Here is a 24062-nt window from a genome sequence, read left to right as displayed (position 1 = left end):
CACAGGGAGGCTGAGGGGTGGCAGAATGGAGAGACCTGCTGTTTTTCCCTCCCGCCTCCTCCAGGGATGCTTCCCTACCCTCCTCCCCACCAGTCCACAACCCAAACCCAAGGAGAGGACATCTCAAGAGGGCTAGAAAAAGAAGAGCTGGGCAACAGGAGGCCTGGAGGGAGGGTGGGGGAAGAGGAAGAGCCAGCAGAGGGCAAAGGAAAAGGAGAAGGGAGGCGGGAGAGAGGGAGGGGAGTTGTCCACACAGAAAGCTGCATGGAAACAGTGAGAAAAGGGAAGGCGAAGAGGAGAGAAAGGCCACATCTATTCTAAGATAAGTCAGAGCCACAGCCTCCAGCAACCCAGTGGGCCTTCGTGTGACATATCGATGTCCTTTGATACTCTGAATACCCACTGTTGGGTTTTATACATGCTCTTTGCTCTTCCACCTCAGATGCTCTCACGCCAAACCAAATGGCCCCTGGAGCCCAAGGGGATGGCAATCACCCCGCAGGCTGTGGAGAAGGCAGCAGAAGCAAAACCACCCTGTTGGCACCATGAAATCAAATCTAGATCTGGAGCCTCCGCGGCATCACCTTGAAAACCTACAAGTTCCCTGAACGGCAGGCCCCGTGGGCTCTGCGGCACCGGGCCCCAGTGGCCCAGCCGGATGCCTTACTTGGCCAGCAGGCTCATGAGGTAGGTTGAGGTGTTGGTGTCTAGCCTCAGCGGAGGCACCGTGACGTAGGCGGCTGCGTGGGACCAGTCCTGGTGGTAGTAGTGCAAGCCCGTCAGCGTGGCGTGGGCCGTGGTGGTCTCAGCCAGCACCACCTTCCCTGGAAGAAGAAGGGCCAGCCGGTAAGCAGGAGGCACCTGCCGAGCACTCATGGGTCTGAGCATCTCGTCTGACATCTGACGGGGCAAGTCCCCGAGGTACGATAGAGGAAGGGGCGGGCCCTGGCTCTCTCCTGTGCTTGAGTGTTTCTGGGCTCAAGGTTGGAGGCTCCCTCTCCTGAGGTCGACTCCAGGCGAGGAGGGTGGAAGGGCCCGGGCACCAGGTGGCAGGTGTGTGTGTGGGCGAATAGGAGAAGGGCTGGAAGGCTGAGGGCCGTGGATGCCACCCTAGCAGGTAGTTTGACTTCTCTCAGCTCTGCGGGTGCTGTGAGCAGCTTCGGGAGAGCGGCTGGGTGGGGCCGCAGCAGGGCTCTGGAGCAGGGAAGTGGAGGTGGGATGAGTCAGGAGGTTGGGTGACCGTGAGGGTGAGACACCCATGGGCTTCCCCAGAGGGAGGCAGGAGGTGGGAGCTCCAGGGCAGTGTGGTGGAAAGGCGGGAAGCTCTGGCTCCTGATTTCTATTTTCAGGTTTGTGACTGTTTCTCCTGCTACCAGAACCTCACAGGCACCCTGAGTGGGCTGGGACTGCAGGCAGGTCCCAAAGCCTGCAGGTGTTGCCAGGTGCTCAGCAAAGGGAAAAAAATGGTACCCCAGGTTCAAACATAGGGTTCAGGAGACTGTAGGTAAGGGAGTTTGGGGCCCTCACTGCAGCCTCTGCAGGGGCTTCCCCAGCAGCCCCAGAAATGCCCCCTGGAATTGGCCCAGCATTTTATGTTGGTTACCAAGGCCACCATTAGTAAAACCAGAGACCCAAAAGATACTAATTAATGAGTCAACTGGAACATTTTACCAGACCCAGCAGAGCAGACAGACACTTCTGCAAAGCTGTCGTGCATACAAATGAGCAGAGGAAAGACTCGGGTTCTACGGGGCCGAACCCAGGTTAGTGGGGTGTGCTTTTGGGGAAGACGGGGTGGGGTAACCCCACCACACGTGCAAACACCATGCCCCCTCCCCCGAGCCCAAGGACTCACCTTGCATCTTAGCAGCTGCAATAACATCACCAGCCGAGATGCTGGACACATTGACCAGGTAAATGGGACAGTGAGTCTAAAACACAGGAAACAGCCAGGACAGTCTCAACCTGGCAAATCTCAGAAGTGCCAAGATAACCCGGCCAAACAGCACTTCCCCTGCCTCCTGCAGCTCCACCCTCGGGGCTGGCAAGGACAGCACAAGCTGCAGACTGGGGAACCCCATGAAGCAAGGAAGGGGCCAAGCAGCACCCAGCATCAGAGGCCAGAAGGGGAACCTCGGGGCAAGACGTCAAATACTGAACCTCACTTTTTCTACCAGGTGAAACTAAGACTGTGCTTACTTAAAACAAGTGACTGTTTTAATTTTCCGCCTTGAAGGTGAGGACCTAGAGACATGGATGGGGTGTTGGATTCCCCATCTAGAATGACATCCCTGTCATCTCAGGGCTGCTGTCAGGAGATGGAATGTTCAAGGTACAAGACACGAGGGCCTCAGAGCCCAGAGGCCACACCAGACGGGACGATATGGCAAAATGACCCCAGATTGCAGGTTCATCAGCTTGTCCCCTACTAAGATGTGCAAGTTTCAAGCTTGACTTCTTTGGGCTTAGATTTGAGCTAAAAAATACAAGAAGTTGCCCTTCTGTGGTTCAGATCTTTCCTTATTCTGGGGTCAGGTTCCATCAGGAATTGATAAACTAGTAATTGTTATGACAGTGAAATACTGTCCGTGGCTAGATCCCAGACTTATAAACTGTGAACGGGAAGCTTTTTCCCCAGCTGTTATGCTAGTATCTTCTCTGCCTATCCACTGAGGGGACAGAGTTTAGAACTGGCCTGAGGTTTGATGTGCTTGGCCCAAGTTATCTGACTAATTCTGAGACCAGCGGGACCTCCACCCTTTTTATTTCCCTGGGATATTGCTAATACCACTCCCTTATGTTCCTTCCTCGGGATGGCCCTAGGTCTTTCCAAAAGAGAGGTTCTCAAGGTTAGGGCCATTAGAATCACTGGTGGCCTGGTTAGAACCCAGGTTACTGGCATTGCCTCCCGCCTCTGACTCAGTGGGTCTGCATAGGCTGTGGACAGGCATTTCAAAGCTCCTGTTTCTAGCCAGCGATGCTGATGCTGTGGTCCAGGAACCACACTTTGAAAACCAGTGTTCTGGAGGAGGTAATTCTTGTTATCTGAGTAAATCAAACCTCTTCATGATGCTTTGAAGGAGAAATAACCTTTGAGCAGCGCTTGGCTGTTTCCCTTCTATGACTTTTTCTGTGCACCCGTGAGTGATACTATCATTCAATTTCAGATATTAAAACTGTATGTCAGAGCTGCTGAGTGACTTGCATAGGAGCCAGGGGCTTGTACTGGTAAAGGCCCCACGCCTCTTTCTCATTCCCACAATCCCACTGCACTTGGGTCTATTCTCGAGTGTGTCACCCTGACCAGCCCAAGGAAAAATTATGAACGGCCAGAGGCAGAGATTTAAATCAGGGCTCTCAGGCCAGCTGTCTACCCTATCTGTTTAAAGAAACAGATTCTAGGGGTAACGAGGCTCTGTGCTCCCCCAGCCCCCACCAGTCATTTCCATTTGAATGAAGGCCCAGCAAGCTCAGCAGGTACAATGCAGTCAGTGGCAAGAAATCATAACCGCTCAGTTAGCAAAAGGTTTTGTTGTCCTGTGAGGCAGGTATGGTGCTGGCACCCAGCACAGAACAGGACCCTAAGGTATAGGCAGATCTGATCTCAGAGTCGAGAGTGGTGCTGTGAGCTGGGGTCCACTCACCCTGTTTGCAATGGTGATGACTCGGTGTGTGGCTTCAGCTTCCAGCTGTTAGAAACACACAGGACAGGAAGAAAACAAGCTTGACCATCTTCTCCAAGGAAACCCACACCTGCCTGAGAGCCCACCTTGTAGAAAGAGCCGGAATAACTGACACAGAGTTAAGGGATCACTGCACCAGTAGGGGTTGGCTCTGGGGCAAGCCCTGGGCTGCAGCACCGTGCTCCATCCACACTGAGAGAGCATCCTAGGCACTTCCTGGCCAGATGCCATTAGGGGCTTAATGAAGACAACAGAGCAAAAGGAAACAAAAACCCAGAATCACCTTTCTCCACTGTCTGGTACATTTCCCCCCAAAGTCACGATCCCGACTGATTTCAAGCTGGAAGTTAGCTTAGATCAGGGTTTCTGAAGCTCTGCACTACTGATATCTTGGGTGGAAAATTCTTTGGGGTGGGGAGCTGTCTGGGTAATGTTAGCTGCATCCCTGCCTATACCCACTGCAGACTAGAACTATCCACGGTGCTGTCCTGGGTAAAGGCCACAACATGTTCTCAGTGGCCAAGTGCCAGGTGGCTTCAGTGGCTTCCTGTGGTCCACTGAAGAAAGGAGCAGCTCTGGCGGCAGCCACTGAGCACCTCAATGAAAGTCAACTGCAAAGAGCAGGTGGCTATATCTGATGTCAGTGCCCCTCCCCAACTTGGGATAACCCCAAATGCATCTAAACACTGCCAAGTGTCCCTGGGGGCTTCTCCTAAATGGTAAGGGATGTCTGAACTGGGTCATAGGGCATGAAAGCATTGTCTTTTTAGTGGGGTTCCTCCAGAACAGAATTCTTTAGCAGAGGGGCCGGGGGATTTGTGTTGAAACCCTGCACCACTGTGTGCAAGGATGAAACCAGAGGCAGGAGGATAGCAGGTCTTTAAATTACCATTGCAATGTGCAATAAGGTAGTAAGGGGAAAGAGTGTCTCCTTTCTATGGGAAGAGCACAAAGTTCTCTAATGCTCATGGGGATTTCATCCTCCAAATGCTAAGTGTTACAGTTTGGGATTTCTTCTACCATCCAAAGGTCTTTTCGTTCTGCCTTTTTTCTCCCAATTAAATTTTGGGCAACCCCGGTAGATTGACATTGTCTCCCCCAGATCGCTGAAATCAGAGTCAAATCAAGTGGTCTGGTGTCCTCCAAACCGTCTTTTCCAAGGAAACTCAAGGTCAAGTTGGCTTCAGCATAGAGGAAGCTATTCCCTGGGAAGCTTCCAGATGGGAATTTACCCATGGACAAAGTGACACAGTACAACTTGTATTTGTTGATGTCTCTATTCTAAAAGATTCTGTGGATCTACGGGAATGAAGTTGACATAGGACATTTTGCTCACCTCCTCTGGACGGCTGATCTCGATTCCTTCTGGGCCTGTGATACCCAAATCTAATGCTTCCTTAGCACCCTGAAGAATAACAATAGAAAGAAAATACTTTGAGATGCAAGAAAACACCGAACCGATGGGACAGTAAACAGCTAGACAGAGCCTCCCCCTTAGGCTTGCTACTTTCCTTACTTCTGTGACACTCATCTCCTAACGAGGGAAGAATAAGCACAAGGCTCTCTTGCAGTGACGCTCTCCCTGAGTCTCCCATTGCAATGACCAAACATTTTTTTCTTCTTAAAATACAGTTCAGTAAATACGTAAGAGGTCTGGGACACCAAAGACAAGCACTTTTTATTGTTCTGAAAGTCAGAATTTCCTCACTGGAAACCTAGTTGACTCTCTAGCTTCCAGCAACTTCCTTAGATGTTGCCCATTTAACACCTAGAGACAAAAACGGGCTCATCTTTCTGGGTGCCAGTGAGTTGATCTCTATGTTATCCCAGCTTCTCTGGGGAGGAACAAGGCAGTGGAAAACTGATTCTAATTTATTCTTTAAGTCAAATCCCATTAAAATATTTCTTATGAGTGTTTCAAATTCTTAGCTACAATGAAATGTAAATATATCATTAGAACTAAGACATCTAAGACTGAGAAGTCTTTTTAGACTATAGATAGTTTTTTTACAGATAGTACAAAAGTTTGGGTTTTTTGACAAAGAATTGTCAGCTGGAGTGTTTACATTTCTTTTATAGCTTGTTTTGCTGGAACTTAAGTAGAAGGGGTGATGGATGGTCAGGAATTCCCTCAAATACTGTCTCTACTGGTGTCCCTGCCCCCTCGCCCCAGCATTCTCTGCTGCCTTGCCTCAGCCACGAGCTCCCCATTTTCAGCATGGACTCGGGCGATCGCCCCAATGTCCTTGCAAGCGTGCAACACTTGGTACAGCTCACTGTCTCGAAGCATATACAAGTCCTTGTAGGTCATGAACATCTGGAACGAGTTGACACCCTTCTCCCGCACCAGAGTCTCCATTTCTGCTTTCACCTGGAGAGCAAAATGCAAAGGCAAAAACTATCTGAGCACAGATTTTTAAGAAGCTGATTGATGTGCTGGGTCCAAATGGAGATGTGGTTCAGCCAGGGAGTTGCCATATACCATCCCCGACCCTGCAGTATCTTACTTTTTCTCACACTCCATGGTGGCAGCGAAGGCATGGATGCAGGAAGATGCATCAAGCATCTTTGTCAAGCATGACACAAATATCAGAACTATATTAGGCATGTTTCTCTACCACATAGGATCATCATCCTATGTTTCTTACTCCAAATTAGTCTTTTTGGTAAACGCACTAATGACTGACTCCTGTGGCCTGTCACCCCCATAATGGAAGTGGCATTACAAAGAAGGTGCACTGGTGCTAAAAATAGAGACCCTAGAGAGAATCTAATTTAGGAACAAAGCCAAACATGAACAAAGTGATGTGAATAAGGAGATTTATCCCAACATTATATCAACAAAAAATGGCAGCAACATTGGTCTGCCAAGAGAAAGCTGAGCTTCATCTACTTCACAGAACATTAGGTGACCATTCCATGGCACTCATGAAAACCACACAGACCAGAGAAAAATCCTCACACTTAAGTGAAAGAGTTACTTTCACTTAAGTGCATATGAAAAAAGACTGGAAGGAAATACACTAAAATAAAAATACTGGCGTGTTGGGGTGACCAGATTAAATGCTTCCTTTGTTTTCTAATATTTGATTATTATAAATAAGAGTTTAAAATTCTGGATGCAGGAGAGACCCCATAACCTCTGGAGACTTACGGATGACCAGGCCTCAGAGTTGCAGAGAAGCTGAGTGGACCCTACATTCCAGGCCAGCTCTTCTTCAGGGGGAGGGGATGGAGAGGTTGGACATAAGGGCAGCCACCCAAGAGGAGTCCAAAATGAAAAAAAGCCCCATCTGAGACCAGGGATGGCTGATATTCAGCATGGTTGGCACCTTTTGCCAGTTCCAGGAGGGGGATCCTATGGTGTAAGGCTTGGATGGGGCTCTAGTAAGCACCAGTTTAGAAATACTGGGAGACTGTTTGCAGGATGAGAAAGAAAGTAGGGATCTAGGAAGAGGGGCCTGGACTCTGGCTCTGGGGCCTAGGGCAATAGGAGGATAGGAAAGCCGGGGCCAGGGGCACAGATGCGAAGTGGGCACAGAGGCTGAACAGAGTGGGAGTCAGCCTCACCCACACCCCAGGGGCAGCTCAGGGCTCAGAGCAGTAGCTGCACCCTGGGAGCAAACAACAGGCCCAGGCCCTTTGTGCCAGGAGGCACTGAGCCAGGACAAGCCCCTCCATCTGAGATCTCAACTCAGTTACACCCAGTACGAAAATGATATGACCCTCTGGGCCTGACTCTTGCTAAACTTTCTACTGAGGAGTAAGCCCAGGGTGGTCAGCAAAATCTAATGTAAAAAAAAATCAGGAGATGCAAGAGCCCTGTGGTAGGAGCAGAAGCCAGCACTCATGGCCTCTGATCTCACACCTCTGGGTCTGCTGGGCTCTTTAAGCAGGACAGGCCTGCCCGCCCCATGATGGGCCCATATGTGTATTTTCTTTTGGCCTTTGGGGGAGTTAGGATGATGGTGGGAGGGGAGTCACACAGTAGGGGAGTCCCACCCCCCACTCCCAGTGGCTCTGACCAATGGTCCCTCTGCCTTAAGGGGCTTTTGCTATTCTCCTGGGATTCCACCTAGCACTGTTACCTTGGGCGCCCACCAGGTGATCCCCATGTGGAGGGCGTAGTCACAGCAGACCTTGGGGTCGGCCAGACCCCGGCACTTCTCATAGGCATCCACCAGGGAGGTGTCCTTGTCGGGCAGGACATGGCCGATGATCATGGTTGTGCCTCCGACCAGTGCAGCCTGAGAGAGAGACAGGAAAGGCAGCCTTGTCATAGCCTGCCCGTGGCGCCAGGGCGGGGAGATACGGGGTCGGGGGTGGATGCTTGGCAACACCACAGAACTTGCCCTACAGAGGCTGTGAGGCCCAGCGCAGCAGTGTTTGGGGAAATGCTAAGGACCTGGAGGCTCAGGAGCCACCTGTAACCTTAGTTTCCAGCACACAAACCTGCTTCCTCCTCGTCTTGGGTTGCTGCTTGGCATCCGGAAAAACCACTCACTGTGTGACCCTGGCCTCAAGCCAACCCTCTTTCCCAATGAGAAGGTCTCCCAAACAATTTTCAGCCAACTAGAATATATAGATGACAGAACCAAATGCCAGAGTGCAATTTATATATCAATTACCTCGTTATACGTACTAATTTAGTTACACATAAATACTTAAGCCAGTGAGTAAAATGTTAATTTGGATGTATTGCTTTTTATTCTCCCACATTTTAAAATAAGATTTATTTATTTATTTATTTATGCATACAGAGCTGGGGTACAGGCAAGAGGTGTGGGGGTATGAGCAGATTCATCAGAGACAGAGTGGGGAACAGAACAGGCACACTAACAAAATACACTGCTGAGGGGAGCAGCGGGCGAGTCAAAAGAGGTCTGCTGTGCCCTGTGGGTAGCTCCCTGGCCAGGGATTGAACTCGTGCTAGAGCGGCTGAAGGACAGCTTCATAGCTTGCGTCCTAACCCCTATTCTCCCACATTTCATGAAATAATTCGATGAAAAGTTCTTATAAGCATCTTCTGCATCGGGGTCTGACCAGTATTCCCAAGCACGTTGATGTCATTTCTACCTATCTTGTTTGATTAGGGCACTTTTTAGGTCCTTGTATGATTTATCCTAGTCTCAGTCTCCACCGGATACCATTTAGAAAGAAATCTTGAAAAAGACTCAACTGCAATTAAAGTAATGTTCCCAGGAATAATAATTACCAAATCTGTACTGAAGATTCACACACATTTGGAAAAAAAAAAAAGCCAATTTGCTCAGGTGAACGCCACCAACTTTCAAAACTCCCTCTGGCTGAAGGCTGCTCCAGCCTGGTTCTAAAACAAACTCTTGTTATTAAAATTAAAATAATTGAGAGTGAGTCCCACAGTACGAGAGGCTTTGAGGGCCATGATACAAGGTGATGCTCTTTTACTAATGAGAATTTGCACGGAACAGGTCCTTCTATTGGGTCTTTAATGATTTTTGGAATCGGCCCCAGAGCTGGAGCTCCTGCTCTGCCACCTGCTGGCTGAACCACCTCCGCCAGCTCACTTAACCTCTCTGCTGCAGACTCTTCACCCACGTGATGGAATAGCTGCTTTGCTGCTTCACTGTGAAAGGCCAGGGAAACATCCCTTACAGAATGGATTTCATCAAGTGCTGTCCTGGTATATGTGTTTGATTATTTAGAGTTTAGCGGCACAATGAAGTTGTCTTCACAATTTCATGTTTCACCATGCAGTTATACTCCTGATTACAAATCTTGCTGGGGCATAAGCAACTGGGGGAAAAAACCAGTTCAATGTCCAAACAACAATTAAAATGAAAACTTTTGCAACACTGATTTTCCGGGCTGATCCTGGTGGACTGGAGAGGCCACGCCTCAGGTTGTCATGGGAAACCTCTGGTTGTCATGGGGTCCTACTTCTTGCAGAGCTTAAAGCAGCCAACAGAGGGTGGTAGATCTGCAGCACACGAGCTGGGAGTGCGATGGGGAGGCAGAGGAGTGGCAGATTGCAGCTTTACTAGCTGGCTTCTATTTCTAATTTTGCTGGATTGTGCCAGGCTGATTCATCCTCGGCAGGTGGTTGTACTCTAATTTGTCCTAAAATGCATTTCTTTCCTTTACACGTGGACATGGAAGGGTTTGTGTGTGTGTGTATGATATTGGGATTTTACACCTAAGTTGTTTCATTTTTCTGGATGCCTTTCCTTTGCAGACGCACCTCTAGAGTATACCAATATATTTGTAGCCTCAGCTAGAAAAAAAGGGAACGTATTGTTCATATCTGTGGGTCCCAGAGCAAGAGTAGAAGAGGAGATGACATGTCAAATCTTTACATGGTTAGAAGTCACAGATCAAGCTAATGCACTGTTACCCAGAACAAAGTCTATCCTCTTACTCTGAAAAATATAACTTTATAATGATGGAGAAGGCCAAGGCTTGAACTGAGAATTCTCAGAGGATTTGTCATTCTGGGCTGCGGAGAAGGTGATGCTGGCCTTCAGCCCGTGCACCTCGGGCCCCCACCCCCCCTGGATTCACCCTGCAGCCTGCAGGTCTAAGTTCCACCCTTGGGCCTAGGTGAGCAGGGGTGGTCTGGGCCCCTGAGAGGACAGGTCCAGGCTTGCTGAGGCCCTGGAGGTGCTCAGGGTCATTTGTCAGGGAATTTCAGGGACCCACTGTGTGGTCTTGGAGTGGGAAATGGGCTCTGAAAGAACACGGCCCCAGAGGGTAGGGGTGCAAGTTGTTTAGAGTCTACAGCTTGGGCAGAGGCCCCTCTTGCCTGGGTCTAAAGAGAATAACTGAAAAGAGTTTTAGGGCCTCCCCGGTGGCGCAGCGGTTGAGCGCTGGGTTGCGAAGCTGCCCGCAGCCTCTGCAGCGCCGGTTCAATCCCCGGCTGCTCCCCGGCCACCGGAGGAGGGTCCCGCATGGCGCGCAGACCTCTCCTGCCGCCCGCTGCTCCCCTCAGCAGTGTACTTCGGTCCTTCTGCCTGCTCTGCTCCCCGCTCTGGCTCTGGTGAATTCTCTCACCCTCCCCCGCTTCTGACTGTGCCCAGTGCTTGTATAAATAAATAAAGAAATCTTTAAATAAATAAATAAAACTTTATAAAAAAAAAAAAAAAGAGTTTTAGAAGGAGGCAGATCCTGGGGTGGTGGCTCCGGCTTGCCCACTCACTAGCTATGAGCCCAGGCTGCTGGGTGCCCACTGGATGCCAACTCCCAGGGGCCCAGAGAGCACCTATAAGCTGGGAAGGGGAACACAAATACCTGCCATAATTACCCCCACTCTAAACAAGAGGCCAACGGGACCAGCAAACACTCCCAGCTGCAGGCTGGGGGGCCCAGGGAGGAAGTGAATGTGAGAGCACATGTTCTGTCTCCCCAGCAAGACACACGTGGAGCCGGCTTCTTCATCTGTCGAGTTTCATCCCCGGGACGAAAGCCGACAAGCTCAGCCTCCCGGGGAATGTGATGGCACAGATGTGACAGACCTTTTCAGTGTCACCCCACGCAAACTGTCTTGTGGAAATCAAGAGCGGAGTGTGACCCACTCCCGTTCCTTAGGCTTTCAAAAGGATTTTATGTTTACGGGTTTGGGACTGTGTGACTGTTGACTGTTCATAACAGTTTTTATGCAAAAAATGGCGGTTAAGAAAGCTGTGGTGGGCCTCTCTGGTGGCGCAGCGGTTGAGTGCTGGGTTGCGAAGCTGCCTGCAGCCTCTGTAGCTCAGGTTCGATCCCCGGCTGCTCCCCGGCCACCAGAGGAGGGTCCCACATGGCGCGCAGACCTCTCCTGCCGCCTGCTGCTCCCCTCAGCAGTGTACTTCGGTCCTTCTGCCTGCTCTGCTCCCCGCTCTGGCTCTGGTTAATTCTCTCACCCTCCCGCGCTTCTGACTGTACCTAGTGCTTGTACAAATAAATAAATAAATAAATAAATCTTTAAAAAAAAAAAAAAAAAGAAAGCTGTGGAAAATCTTAATGGAAATCAATTGAAATGATGTTTATGGAGACTAAGTCATAACATGGAAAAAGGGTGATGCTATAATGAGTGGAAAAGGCAGATTCAATATGTGTACCCAAGATGCTGAGAAGTGTGTTTAAACACACACACCCCCACACAATGAAAAAATGGAAGGAAATAGACCAAAACATTAGCAATGACTGTTTTGGGGGTGATGAGAAGTCTGAGTAATTTAATTTCTCTAATTTTCTGAAATTTATTTGATAGGATATGTTACTTTTGTCAAACATATATAAAAAATAGATATGGAGGAAGCTAAACTGACATAAAATTTAGTTAAGCATGTTGACGTATTTAAGGTACTTTCTTTTAAAAGTCATGAGACATTTCAACCATACAGTAAAAATATAAAAGATAATACAGTGCATATCCATGAACCCACTACTCAATTCAACAGATGTTAACATTTTTCCTGTATTTAAATGCTTTTTAAAATGAAAAAATGAAATAAATGATTTTCAAATCAACTGACACCTCCCTCCTATACCCATTTCTCTCTCTCTCCTGAGGATGATATCAATTTCTCTCACCCGTGTTTTTATACTTTGACTGTTTTGTATATTTAAAAAATTGGCATAAGAGGTATCGATCATACTGTTCCAATCCGTCCGTAACTTTACTCACCACTCTTAAGATTTATTTATGTAGACTGCATTCACTTTATTATTTTTAAAAAAAGATTTATTTATTTATGCATATAAGAGCTGGGGTGCAGGCCAGAGGTGTGAGGTGTGGGGGGGTGAGAGGATTCACCAGAGACAGAGTGGGGAACAAAAAAGGCAGATCCACTGAAATACACTGCTGAGGGGAGCAGCAGACGAGTCAGGAGAGGTCTGCTGCACCATGTGGGTTGTTCCTTGGTGGGGGACCAAACTCATGCTGCAGTGGCTGCGGATAGCTTCATAGTGCTGAGACTTAACCCCTTGCACCACCAGGGAGGCCCCTGCACTCATTTTAATGCCTAGTATGAACACCCCTCCACCCACAGATGCATTTCCAAGTCCAGGGATATTTACTACTGAGTCGGCATACACGGACAGACGTCAAGAAGAGGAAATGCAGCTATGTGACATGTGCATGGCCAGTTACAGACCTGACAAGGGACAGCTCCCTCGCCAGGGCCTTCTGGAGCCTACTGGCTGGGCCAAGACTGCTCATGACCAGCTCAAGCCTTCATGTTTTACTATAAACTGCTCTCTGGCCACGCCTCCCCTGCTGTGCACAGGGCATTTGTTTTTTATTATGAATGTGGGCTTTCACCTCTTACTAGTAGCACAGACACGTGGGCCATTTGTTAAACCAACAGACACAAGGCCATTATTCACACTCGGCAGAATTTGAACCGCGACAAGTAGTTCACAGGGTCACCGTTATTTTGTTTTTGACATTTTTGGCATTCTGTTGGGCAAATCTGTATTTACTTGATGCCCAGTCATGTCACCTTCATTTCTTCCCTAAGAAAACCCAATGTATTTAATGGTCCTCCATGTTATGATTTTTCAGGCATGGAATTTGTGTTGGAACTCAACCTACAGCTGTTATAAATGTCATCTTTATGCTTCAGAAGCTCATCAGGTTATGGTGGGGCAGATGGGGGTCTCTCTATTAATAAACTGCTGTGGGGGTCTATTAACTAGGAAAGTTAGAAAGAAATTTCAGGTCCGATTTATTTTGCCGACATCACACTGTTGGAGAGAACAACATATTGGTCCTTCCTGGCTCCATCAGGACAAAGATCTCATATTCTATCTTGCTGTGACTCCAATCATGTTTTGCTGAAATGGTTTTTCTCTCTCTCCCACTATAACCCCTCCCATCACCACTCCTCCCTGTGCCCCCCCCCAAAAAAAAAAAAAACAACAAAAAAACAGCAACAACACCACCACCAACAACACAGGATTGGTTCTCTTACTCCAAGGACTAATAGGTCAAGGTACAACCTTTGTGCTATATGCTGAGAAGGCACTTGGGCCAGAGCTAATCCATGCGGGTTTTCTTTGGAGAGGACAAGGGACTTCCTAGAGCATCTTTTTCTATGGTTACATAAAAGAGGGGTGTATTGGGGGGAGTTGAGTGGAAACAGAAAAGTAGGATCTGCTAGATGTAGAGATTAAGGGCAACTCAACCTTCAAAGAGTCGCCAATATTGCGCTGAGAATTGAATGAGTATTTTGCTTAGCTTTGTGAGCCAGCGAGCGTAATGCAAACATTCCTGTGTTCCCCAATGCTGTTGGGGAGGCCATCGTTTCTTCAGCTGGATTTGCTACTCTTAGAATTGCTGAGCCACTTCTTTTCCCTTTCACATTAAAATTATCTTTTACTTACATTCTCTCAAAGTATAACAGAAAACAAAACAACACAAAAAACAACTTGCTCAGTGGTTTCTCTCCAGCTCTGAGTAACTGCCTTCACCTTTGGGGGTCTTTCAGCTGCTTACAGGCCCTCTGGAAAGCCAGCACTTGAGACCCCCCACACCCCGGAACAGAAGCAATGCCCACAAAGAAGGGTCTGAGCCTTTAGTCAGGAGAGGTGATCATGTGTGGTACTTAGAACCAAGTGGGCAGTCAGGAAATACCTTTCTCAGCCCAAAACATGAGCTCTCAGACAGGGTCAGTGCCCTGGGCATGTGGCCTGTGCTGTCCCAGTGCCCTGCTTGGAGGAGGGCTCCCCACTTGGTTTAATGCTCTGCCATCATCACCCTGAAATTCCTATTCATTTTAAAGTAAGGAGTTCTACTTTTTTATCAGTTAACCTGGGGTTCAGCGCGCATGGGCGTGCATGCACACACACACACATACACACACACACACCAGCTTTGCCCCAGGGCATCCAGTAACACTGATCAGTTCCCTGGGGCTCCCCTCTCTGCCCCTCTGGCTACATACAGGCCTCCAGCCTTTCCTGACCCACAATTCGCAGCCTATTGAGTTCATGCAGTAGTTGACTGGATTTCTGTAAACTGTTTATTAAAATTAATTGCACCCCTAAACTTTCCACTCCTTTCTGGGTCTGTAGCCTCCACCACACCATCTGGGCCACTGTTCCTCTTGCCCTAGCCTTGCATGCTCTCACTGCAAGCAGGACTATGTCTAAAACTCACACCTCATTTCTGGACTTTCTACAGAGCAAACAAGCAACATTCTACCCACAATGTATTTTGGGAAAAGCATATTTTCCCACACTTAATCTGTCTGCCATTTAAAGGCACATTAGTGCTACACTGACAGGCAAAATAGTAGAGACCAGAATCAGACTTTGAGGCAGGCAGAACTAGACTTAAATCCCAGCCCCTTCACTTATTGGTTATAAAATGTTGGGCAAGTTATTTAATCTCTGAGCTCCTTTTCCCCATTGTAAAATGCGGATAATAATATACACCACATGAGGCCACTAGGATAATTAAATGAGGATCCACATAAAGCACCTAGCACAGTGCTAACACATAGGACCCCAATAAACAGCAGCGATTTATAATTTATTAATAATCTTCTGAAACACTATTATAGTTAATAAGCAATAAGCATAATTTGTAGGTAGCACCAATACTGTGTGCCTAGTCTGATGTGTATCAGATGCTCCAGAAGAACTGAGAAATATAAACATCTTGGAGTCTAGGTGGTAAGCAGATGAGAAAGAAATTCATTTTTAATCAAAATGGCTTCAAAATAACAGGAAAGAACAGGCAGCGCTGGATAATATTCCTCGCACTGATGATGGTGTTGTCAAGTTCAAGACCAGAGGAAGGGATGAGCACGTTAGGACAGGCAGGCTGAGCGCTGCGACAGGCGTGATGGGACACTCCCAGGCAGGATGTGGTGGACAAAGGGCGGGCACAGCAGAGGACAGAGAACAGTCCTGTTCGCTTTGGGCTACGGCAGGTCTGCTGAGGACCAAGCTGTGCAGACCCTGATGACACTGGATCCCCCCTGGCCGGGAAGGCTTAGCAGCCTGTGTGAGTGGTGGTGGTGGGCGGGCACTGAAGGGTGTGGGGTTGAAGGAGCGCATTTATACAGCGGACCCTGGCCACCCCCCATCCCGGGACTTGTACGTAGTCGGAGCAGGAAGAACGAGAAAACCAGACTTCAGAACACGACTCTAGCCGTGCACTGCTGCCAGTGCTGCCAGCTGCTGGTTTCCAGAGTGGTTCACACCCCTCCCCGCTTTCACTGCCAGTTGAATGTATGCATATCTGTTGTAATGTGGGTCCCCCACCCTAATAACTTCATCTTGTGGCTATATGTAATTGACTTGAATCCAAGTGAAACCTGTCTGCTCCCAGTCTCAGGTCCACCACAGTGCAAGCTCAGGTGCAAGCTCCACCACAGTGCTGGGGGCTGAACCTGAATTTGGGACTGGGCTGGAAGGGACACACGTGAAGCCCTTGATGATAAGGTGATGCAGAGAGTGGAGGAAGTTTTGTGTGGCTGCAAAATACAGTGTCAGCAGAAGAATGAACAAATTTAGGAGGAAGGGGGTTTGTAGGCATCTTCAAGAGCTGATGAAGGACATTTAAGTGGAGGTGAAAGTCACTAATTATCACCAACATCCACTGACACTCGTGCTGGGCTTGTCTAATTCTCACAACAGCCCTGTGAAAGAGATGCATTTTATTGCTGTTATTCAGATGGGGAAACTGAGGGTTGATATTCACACCTATGAAGCTAGGAGGGATACCTCTTCCTTATCCACTCAGGAGGGGGGATAAGGAGGAGATGCTGAGAGAGCACATGGAGGAGGTTAGGGGTGATGGCCTTTGGTTCCAGACTTCTTAGCAAAACAGGAAAGAAAGCCAAATTCCCATCTAAGCTGAGATGAGGTTTAGGAAAACCATATGGAGAATGCGCAGCAGAATCAACAAGAAAGGGCTGAATTGAACATGCCATTGTAATGAGCCTCTTGGGAAGCAGGAACTGGGGCAGAGAAGCAGGCTGGGAGAGCTGCAGGAGTAGGGAGCCCAGTGGTCAGGGGCCAGGCAGGGGTCTGGACACTGCCAAAAACTTGGGAGGGGTCCAAGGGCAGGCTGGGAGTTTGCTAGGGCTTAGAGTGACATTTGCACTAATGTTGTTAAGAAATGTAGTTTGATTCTGACCGTATGTGGAGGCAGGACGCTCTGGTGGGAGAAGCCTGAAATTGGGATCCTGGCAGTCCTGCATCCCAGCTCTGGCTCTACCGCTGAGGAGTCCTGTGGGATTTGGCTGGGAGAATGGGGGTCTGCATACCCAGAGGAAAGGATCCTTGAGGGGAGGCAGTGTGGTGGGACTGTTGAGTTTGGGAGGTGCACAGAGGTGTCTGGGCTCTGGCTGTTAGGGTGGGAGTCATCAGTAACAGATTACTTGGGGAGAGGGGGCAGGTGAGAGGAGGAGTCGAGCTGGGGAAGGACCTGAGGGTCAGCCACATAGGAGAGGGCTGAGATGAAGATGAGACCGAGAAGGTGACTGGAACAGCCAAAAGCTCGGAGGATCGCTAGGTTGGTGTGGGGTGATGGAAGCCAGGTGAACTCTTCTACCAAGGAAGAAAGTCCAAGGTTCACTGGCTTCCAGAAGAGGGGGAACCTTAGAGGGAGACCCTCCTGGGGGACTCATGTTTCCCTCCCCAGAGGTGAATGATCAGGGCAGCTCAGTCCTGCAGGGCTCCCCTTCAGGCAGGGGTGTCACCCCCACTAGAGAAACTTCTAGATGAAATGAGACCCAGAATCTCCTGGAGAGCTGCAAAGGCACCCAAGGAACTGTCTCTTTTCCCCTCGATGCAGGAGGTAGGGGTGTGTCACCCTCACAGTCAGCGCCCCCTCTTCACAAGCACCATGTGCAACAGACATTTCCCTCATCTCAGAGTTTTAGAGATGAGCCAAGATGGGGATCTAGGTAGTTTCACTCCAAATCCCATGCTCTTCTGTAATACTGAGAACAGATAGCAGACTGCTGAACGGGCAACTAAGCACAGAACCTCATAGCCTGGGGGGATCTCACCCTAGGTTCAGGGTCTCCCAGAGGGTGTCCTTAAAACAGACAACTGATAAGGAAGGCTGTCCACCAGCCCTCACATATTCTCATTTTGGAACTAGAAATACACGAATACCAACTGGTGGGGCAAACGTAAAAGCACGCCTGGTTTTTATTGTGAGATTTGAAGCACATTTCTGTGGTTAAGACATTTCCTTTAAACCCTGCCATGAACTGTGTTAATTTGAAGACGAGTCTGACTAGCCTGTCCCAAAGACACAGCAGCTGCCTGTTAGCAAAAAGTGAAACTGCTCTCACCCATGCCGCTGTCCACTGGGCTGGCGGTCAGCTCTGGGGCGGGAGCTCGTCCTCAGGAGAGAAACTAAGTTACTGACAGTCTATCATGTGCAGATTTCTTAATGTTTATTATCTTATGTGCGCCTCAAAATGACTCAAAATGAAAGCGAGGATGTAAACAGATATTTACACACCCATCTTCACAGGAGCATTGATGAGAACAGCCCAAAGATGGGAACCACCCACGTGTGCATCGATGGTGAACGGATAAGAGAATGAAGCTGTAGAAACTGCGGATGTCATCCTGCCTTAGGAAGGAAGGTCTGACACATGCTACGAGGATGAAGCTTGAGGACGCGGTGCTGAGTGAAATAAGCCACCACAAAGAGACAATACTGGAGGGGCTCGTTTACAGGAGGCTCCTAGTGGGTGCAGAGACTGGAGTTGGGGGAGGTTGATGGGTATGGAGGTTCAGCTGGGAGGGTGAGAAAGTCCTGGGTATGGGTTATGATGGGGACAGCAATGAAAATGTAACTGTCACTGAGCAGGACACTTAAAATGATTGAAGTGGTAAAGTTTGATTATGCATATTTTACTACAATAAAATTGAAAACCAATATGATTGTGCAGAGCAGAGGTGACTCCTCTCGTGTTATAGATAAGGAAAGTGGGGGTCAGAGGAAATCACACAGCCAGACTGAATCATGCCACCCAACTCTGGAGACCCCAGGTTTCCTTCACATGATTCAGCTCCCTCTGGAGCTCAGAAGTGGCCCTGGTCTGACAGGGGGGCAGGAAGGTTCGAGGTTCTGAGGCTCCTCCATCAGAGGACGGGGGGAAGCCCCAATGAAACTGGCCTGCACTGCAGCTTGGGAACAGAGGGGTAGGTGTGGCTTGGGCTTGAATTACAGGGCTCAAGTTGAGAATTGTGCCAACATCTAAAATTATGAAATGAGGAGCTCCAGGCTTCTCTCTAATCCAGAATGATTATCTTCACGACCAAGCATCCAATTTAAATTCATTGTGTTTAATACAAAGCCCCAGTACAGAGCAGGCTGTCTCCCAACACGCAGTTACCATGGAGACTGGAGATGATCCTCAAAGGCAGTTATGTGGCGGCGAGTGCGCGGCTGCCAGCTTCTGAGAAGCCAAGGGGCCGGGGAGCCATCCGAAAATAGTCGCACAGAGAGGCCCTTTGTCACCCTCCTCCTTAGAAAAGCCCCTTCTAATCCCAAAGCAGGAAAGTTTACAGGCCAGCAGGCCACATCTTTATGAAAAGGCCAGGCTGCCCACAGATGCCAGAGAGGGGGGGGATTTATCAACAATCCAGAAGCGAGCCACATGGAAGCCCTCTTGCTCTCCCTTCCCTGACTATGCCAATGTTGGCAAGTCCTCACTCTGGTCCCAAAGCTAAGTGATGACAGAGCCACCGAGCTGCAGAGGGCCTCCCTGGAGACGTGCAGTCGAGGAATCTGGCTGGAGTTGGGTGGGGGTGGGGGGGCAGCCAGAGCAGTTCCCGCGCTGATCAGCTGGGCAAGTCATGTCACCTCCCTGAGGCTCAGCTTCCCACCTGGAAAGGAAGGATAATAAAACCTACCCAAGGGGGCTTCAAAGATGCCAATGCATCTACCAGGGATACAAACATGCTCTGACAAGTGAGCTAGAAGTCCAGGTCTGGAAGCTCACAGCATCCCAATGTAGAGGTAGGTCCGAGGCAGAGCCAGGCACCACCAGTTGCTGCCTGGGGTCTGGGAGCCCAGAGCCAGCAGAGCCTCAACTCATCCCATTCTGAACATGGTATTTTTCACACCAGAGGGAAAATATACTCTTTGATGGGCTACTAAATGTAGGACTTAGCGACTGCTTGCCAGAGCACCCCCAAACCAAAAAAGAGAAGCTTCAATCCAGACCTGGTGGTAACCAGGGCTACCAGGAATGTGAGAGAGGGGTGGGGGGAGAGGGTGGAGTTAGCTCAGTGGTTACTATTTCAGTCCATGAAAGTTTTATCCTCATTCAGGTTACTCAGAGCTCCCAGCGTCCCCCTGAGCTCCACTGACTAAATGTCAGGCAAAGAAGGAGCAAAATGGGGGCTTCCCCCCACATGGCCAGGATTTACTTTACATTAAGACATGGATCTTGTGAAGATAATAAATCCATAATATATGGAGCCCAGTGACATGGAGGACCTCATCTGAACCCAGCATCCAGTGATGGTTCCCTTTAGCACGTACACTCCAAATAACTTGAGAAAATTTTAGATAAATCCTTAATTTTTAACAAGTAGAAAGAGACCATGCTAAGGACTGCGAATGTTTATCAAGAGCTTGATGGACACACTAGGTTTCCAGTTCTCTTGAGTTTTTGGTTTACAACTTGCACTAAAAATGTGCTTCCAAGGACACAGACTAGCCAAAGAAAACTTGGAAAAAGAACAAAGCTGGACAACTTACAGCACCTTTTCTCAAGTCTTATTGTAAAGCTATGATAATCAAGACAATGTGGTATTGGTATAAAGGTAAGCAAATAGATCAACAGGACAGAAAGACAGTCCGGAGGCAGAACCACACATTGATTTCTGACAAGGGATCACCTTTTCAACAAATGGTGCTGGAGCAATTGGGATGGCAAAAAAATCTAAACCTCAACGCTTGCCATATAGCAGTCATAAAAATTAATCTAAAATGAATCATAGGGTTAAAATTATAAAACTTATAATAGGAGAAAATTTTAGTTACTTTAACTTTGACAAAAATTTCTTGATTACAGCAGGAAAAGCAATCTAAAAATCCAGTAAAGTGTACTTAAAATAAGATACTTCACCAAAGATATCCAGAGTGTAAATCAGTATGATAAAAACATTTACATTAGTCATTGAGGAATTTACAAAGTAAAACCACAATGAGCTACACCTACACATTTGTTAGAATGACTAGAATGAAAAAGATTGACCATAACAAGTGATGGCTAAGATGTGGTACCTGGAAGGAATACAAAATATTACAGCTGCTTTGAAACCAATTTGGTAGTTTTTAAAAAGTTTGACACATGCCTACCATGTGATAGATACTCCGTTCCTAGGTGATCATGTAAAGGAAATGCAGGCACATGTCCATACAAATATTTGAACACAAATGTTCATAGTAGCTTTACCTATAAAAGCTAAATGATACTAAAAGAAAACAAAAAGGGAATATATATTATATTCTTTCACTTATAGAAAATATGATAAAATTAATAATAAATAAATTAATTAATTATTTTAATTAGATAAATTAATCTATAGTGACGGAAAACAGATCAGGTTACCTGGAATGGGGAAGGATTATAAGAGGATTATAAGAGACACAAAGTTACTTGGGGGTTATGGCTCTGTTTATTATTATATTAATTGTGACAGCTTCAGGGTATACACATGTCAAAATGAATCAAAATGCACATCACAAAAACATACAGCTCATTGTATGTCAATCTTAACAAGTTGTTAAAAAAAGCCGCAGATTAAAAAAAAAAAAGATGGTGTTGCAGGTTACCTAGTTATGACCTTCTTCATTCTTTACATGAACATTCTTCCCAGGAACAGAGTTCACCAACATATGTCACCTTTAACTTAATTTTTAAATATTGAGATTACTGTGGAGCATTTAAATCTCAACAGGAAAGTTATTTATGGATTAGGGGCTGAATTCATTTACCTCTAATGGTACTTCCAATTCCAATAAGCAAGTGTGTGAAAGGCTGTGTGTATGGAGAGTGAGTGTGTGTACAATGAGCATGTGATCGTGTACAAGGGTGTGCGTTTGTGGCAACACGAGAAACACGGATTGGCGAAAGTGCTTCCTGTAGTTGGCCTATAGTCTTATCTCCATTGTCATTAATTAAGAATCCTATAGTCCCTAATTTTTAATTCTCAATAAATAAAAAAGGATCAGAAGGAGAGAAACCATGGTTGGCTACAGTGATAACCTTAGGGAACAATGAGGCTGAAAGCAACAAAGAGAAAAGAAAGGCATGGGCACACATTTCACCTGTTAACACACACTCCTACCTGGTAGGCATCGTTCTGAGTCACACACCTTACTGTGTGGGGCACTTGAGATCACAGGCAACCACAGCAAGGTTTGAGAGAAAAGATATATTCAACTGAGATTTCTGAAGCTTCCCCTAAGACTTTATTCAAACATTACTTGAAATACTAAAAAACATGCAGTCTTTAAGAAAAAGGAGATAAAAAAAAGAATACATCAATACATGATGTAGTTTTCTTCTTCCTCTCCTCTCTCCTTTTTAAATTCCAGAGGTTGAGAGAATAAAGGCAGAACTTCTTGTGTGAGGGATGAAAGGTTTTCCAAGATGCTTGGGCTCAATCACAGAGGCAACGTTTATTTCTAGTCTTGAACCAAGGGTTTTAAAATAGAATAATCTCTTTAACATAAATTCTTTGCAAACACACTTTATTCCTTGAATAATTCCTGGGTCACCATAGGTAGTTTATTTTTCCAATACTAGGTGTAAAAACAAGAAACAATAGGTCTCCTCTCTAATATTTGTTCTAAGGGTCAGGCTGGCCTACATTTTGACCCACCAATTAAGGTAGGTGCAGAATGAAATTGCCAGCAAGGTTTTCCTAACCAAGATAACTGACTTGAAGCAGGACATCTTTAAATAGCTCCTGATGCTTGCAGAGTTTATGACTGGCTATTTTGGCTTTTGAGAGCCAAAAAAGAGAAAATCATCTAGAATTCATTACCATTACTATTAGACTCCATCCACAATCGAAAACATGCACAGTCAACTCTAACATTAGTAGAAATGGAATCCAACTTGCTTAGCACCTATTCAACGCCTAATTCTTTAATATGCATGTGTGTGGGGAAATCACAAGTGCATGTTCTAGGGGTTGGTCCTTACTCAGCACAATCTCTTTATTTAACAAACACTTATCTGGTGCTTAGTAAGCACAAGTACCATTTCAAGTTATTTACAAATAGTAACTAAATTAGCACACAGAGTCCAACTATAATATCCAGTTTCCAGAAAAGGATATTGAGGGACAGAGGAATGGGCCCAAATCACACAGCCAGCGAGTGTGGAGATCCCTCACATGCAGCACATGTGCTCATCACCACTGCGTGCCCAGACCTGTGTCTGTTTCTTTTCTTTTTTCTTTTTAAAGATTTATTTATTTATGCATACAAGAACTGGGGTGCAGGCCAGAATTAAACAAAAATGAACAGAATACTGGGGGAAAAGAGGAAGTGAGCAGCACTAAGAGTTGTAATTCCAAGAGAGCAAATTTCAAAGGCAAAATAGCAAAAACTGTCTACCCAGTAAGTAAGTGGGTTTCTTGGTAAGAATGTTGGCAGATGAACTCCAGAGGGAGTTCACTTATGTCCTGTTCTATCTCAGGACTCTGCCGTAGGGTCCAGTCCTCCGTACTGAGAGGGGGTGGGAGTCCGGACCCTCCAGCAGGGTGGGACATGGCAGGCCAGAGTGCTTGAAACAGTGAACAGCCCCTAGGCTGAGCCCAAGCTGGCCAAGGTTTGCTTCCCTTGCAGGATGGCTACAAGAATAGATGTCCTATTGGTGCTGACTTTGAGTGACTGGGAGGCTGTCTCTGTAGTCATGCAGCCCTGGCCCAGACAAGAGGGAGCTCTGGGCCCCGGGAGGCAGGACAGACCCCCCCCAGTCCTCCATTTGTAGACACCTCTCCCACAGCCAACTTCTCTATCACTTCTATGGGGTACAGTCAGGAGGGCAGACACGGGCTCTAGGGCCCAGACTGGAGTTTGGGAGCCTTATGATGGGACCGTGGGATGTGACTAGAAGAGAAATCAGTCTGGCAAGGGCAGTCTTCCAGAGGGGATGCAGATGTCAGCCCTGGCACATAAGGTGAGGGTCAGCCTGGAGAGGAGTCATAGCCAGGATGCCATGCCATTCAAAACAGCCTAGAAAGTTCCTTCATAACCTGTTAGAATCACTAGGACTTCTTCCTGGGGGAAGAGGTAGGTGTAGGGATACTGATTTCATTGGTCTGGGGTGGAACCTGGACTCTGGTATCTTAAGATGTTTATTCCCCAAGTAGTTCTAATGTAATTTGGTCCCAAGGGTTGAAGACTATTAGCTT

At 47.4% G+C, this 24062-nt stretch overlaps 1 protein-coding gene across 1 annotated transcript in view; it reads right to left on the bottom strand.

Moving 5' to 3' along the window:
- The window catches only part of DPYSL5 (dihydropyrimidinase like 5), a gene marked incomplete at its 5' end in the record, with an annotated part of 37286 nt that overhangs the window by 8254 nt on the left and 4970 nt on the right, over positions 1-24062 (bottom strand). Inside the window, 6 exons of the mRNA XM_084236066.1 lie at positions 668-824; positions 1856-1931; positions 3645-3689; positions 5020-5088; positions 5875-6054; positions 7772-7930. Of these exons, the coding sequence (XP_084092192.1) occupies positions 668-824; positions 1856-1931; positions 3645-3689; positions 5020-5088; positions 5875-6054; positions 7772-7930 (686 nt within the window). The remainder of the gene's footprint in view (positions 1-667; positions 825-1855; positions 1932-3644; positions 3690-5019; positions 5089-5874; positions 6055-7771; positions 7931-24062) is intronic.

Source organism: Talpa europaea, assembly GCF_964194135.1.
Source record: "Talpa europaea genome assembly, chromosome: 6".
NCBI classification, from domain to species: Eukaryota; Metazoa; Chordata; class Mammalia; order Eulipotyphla; family Talpidae; genus Talpa; species Talpa europaea.
The sequence above is the reverse complement of the archived record's forward strand: the minus strand, read 5'-3'. Positions and strand labels throughout refer to the sequence as shown.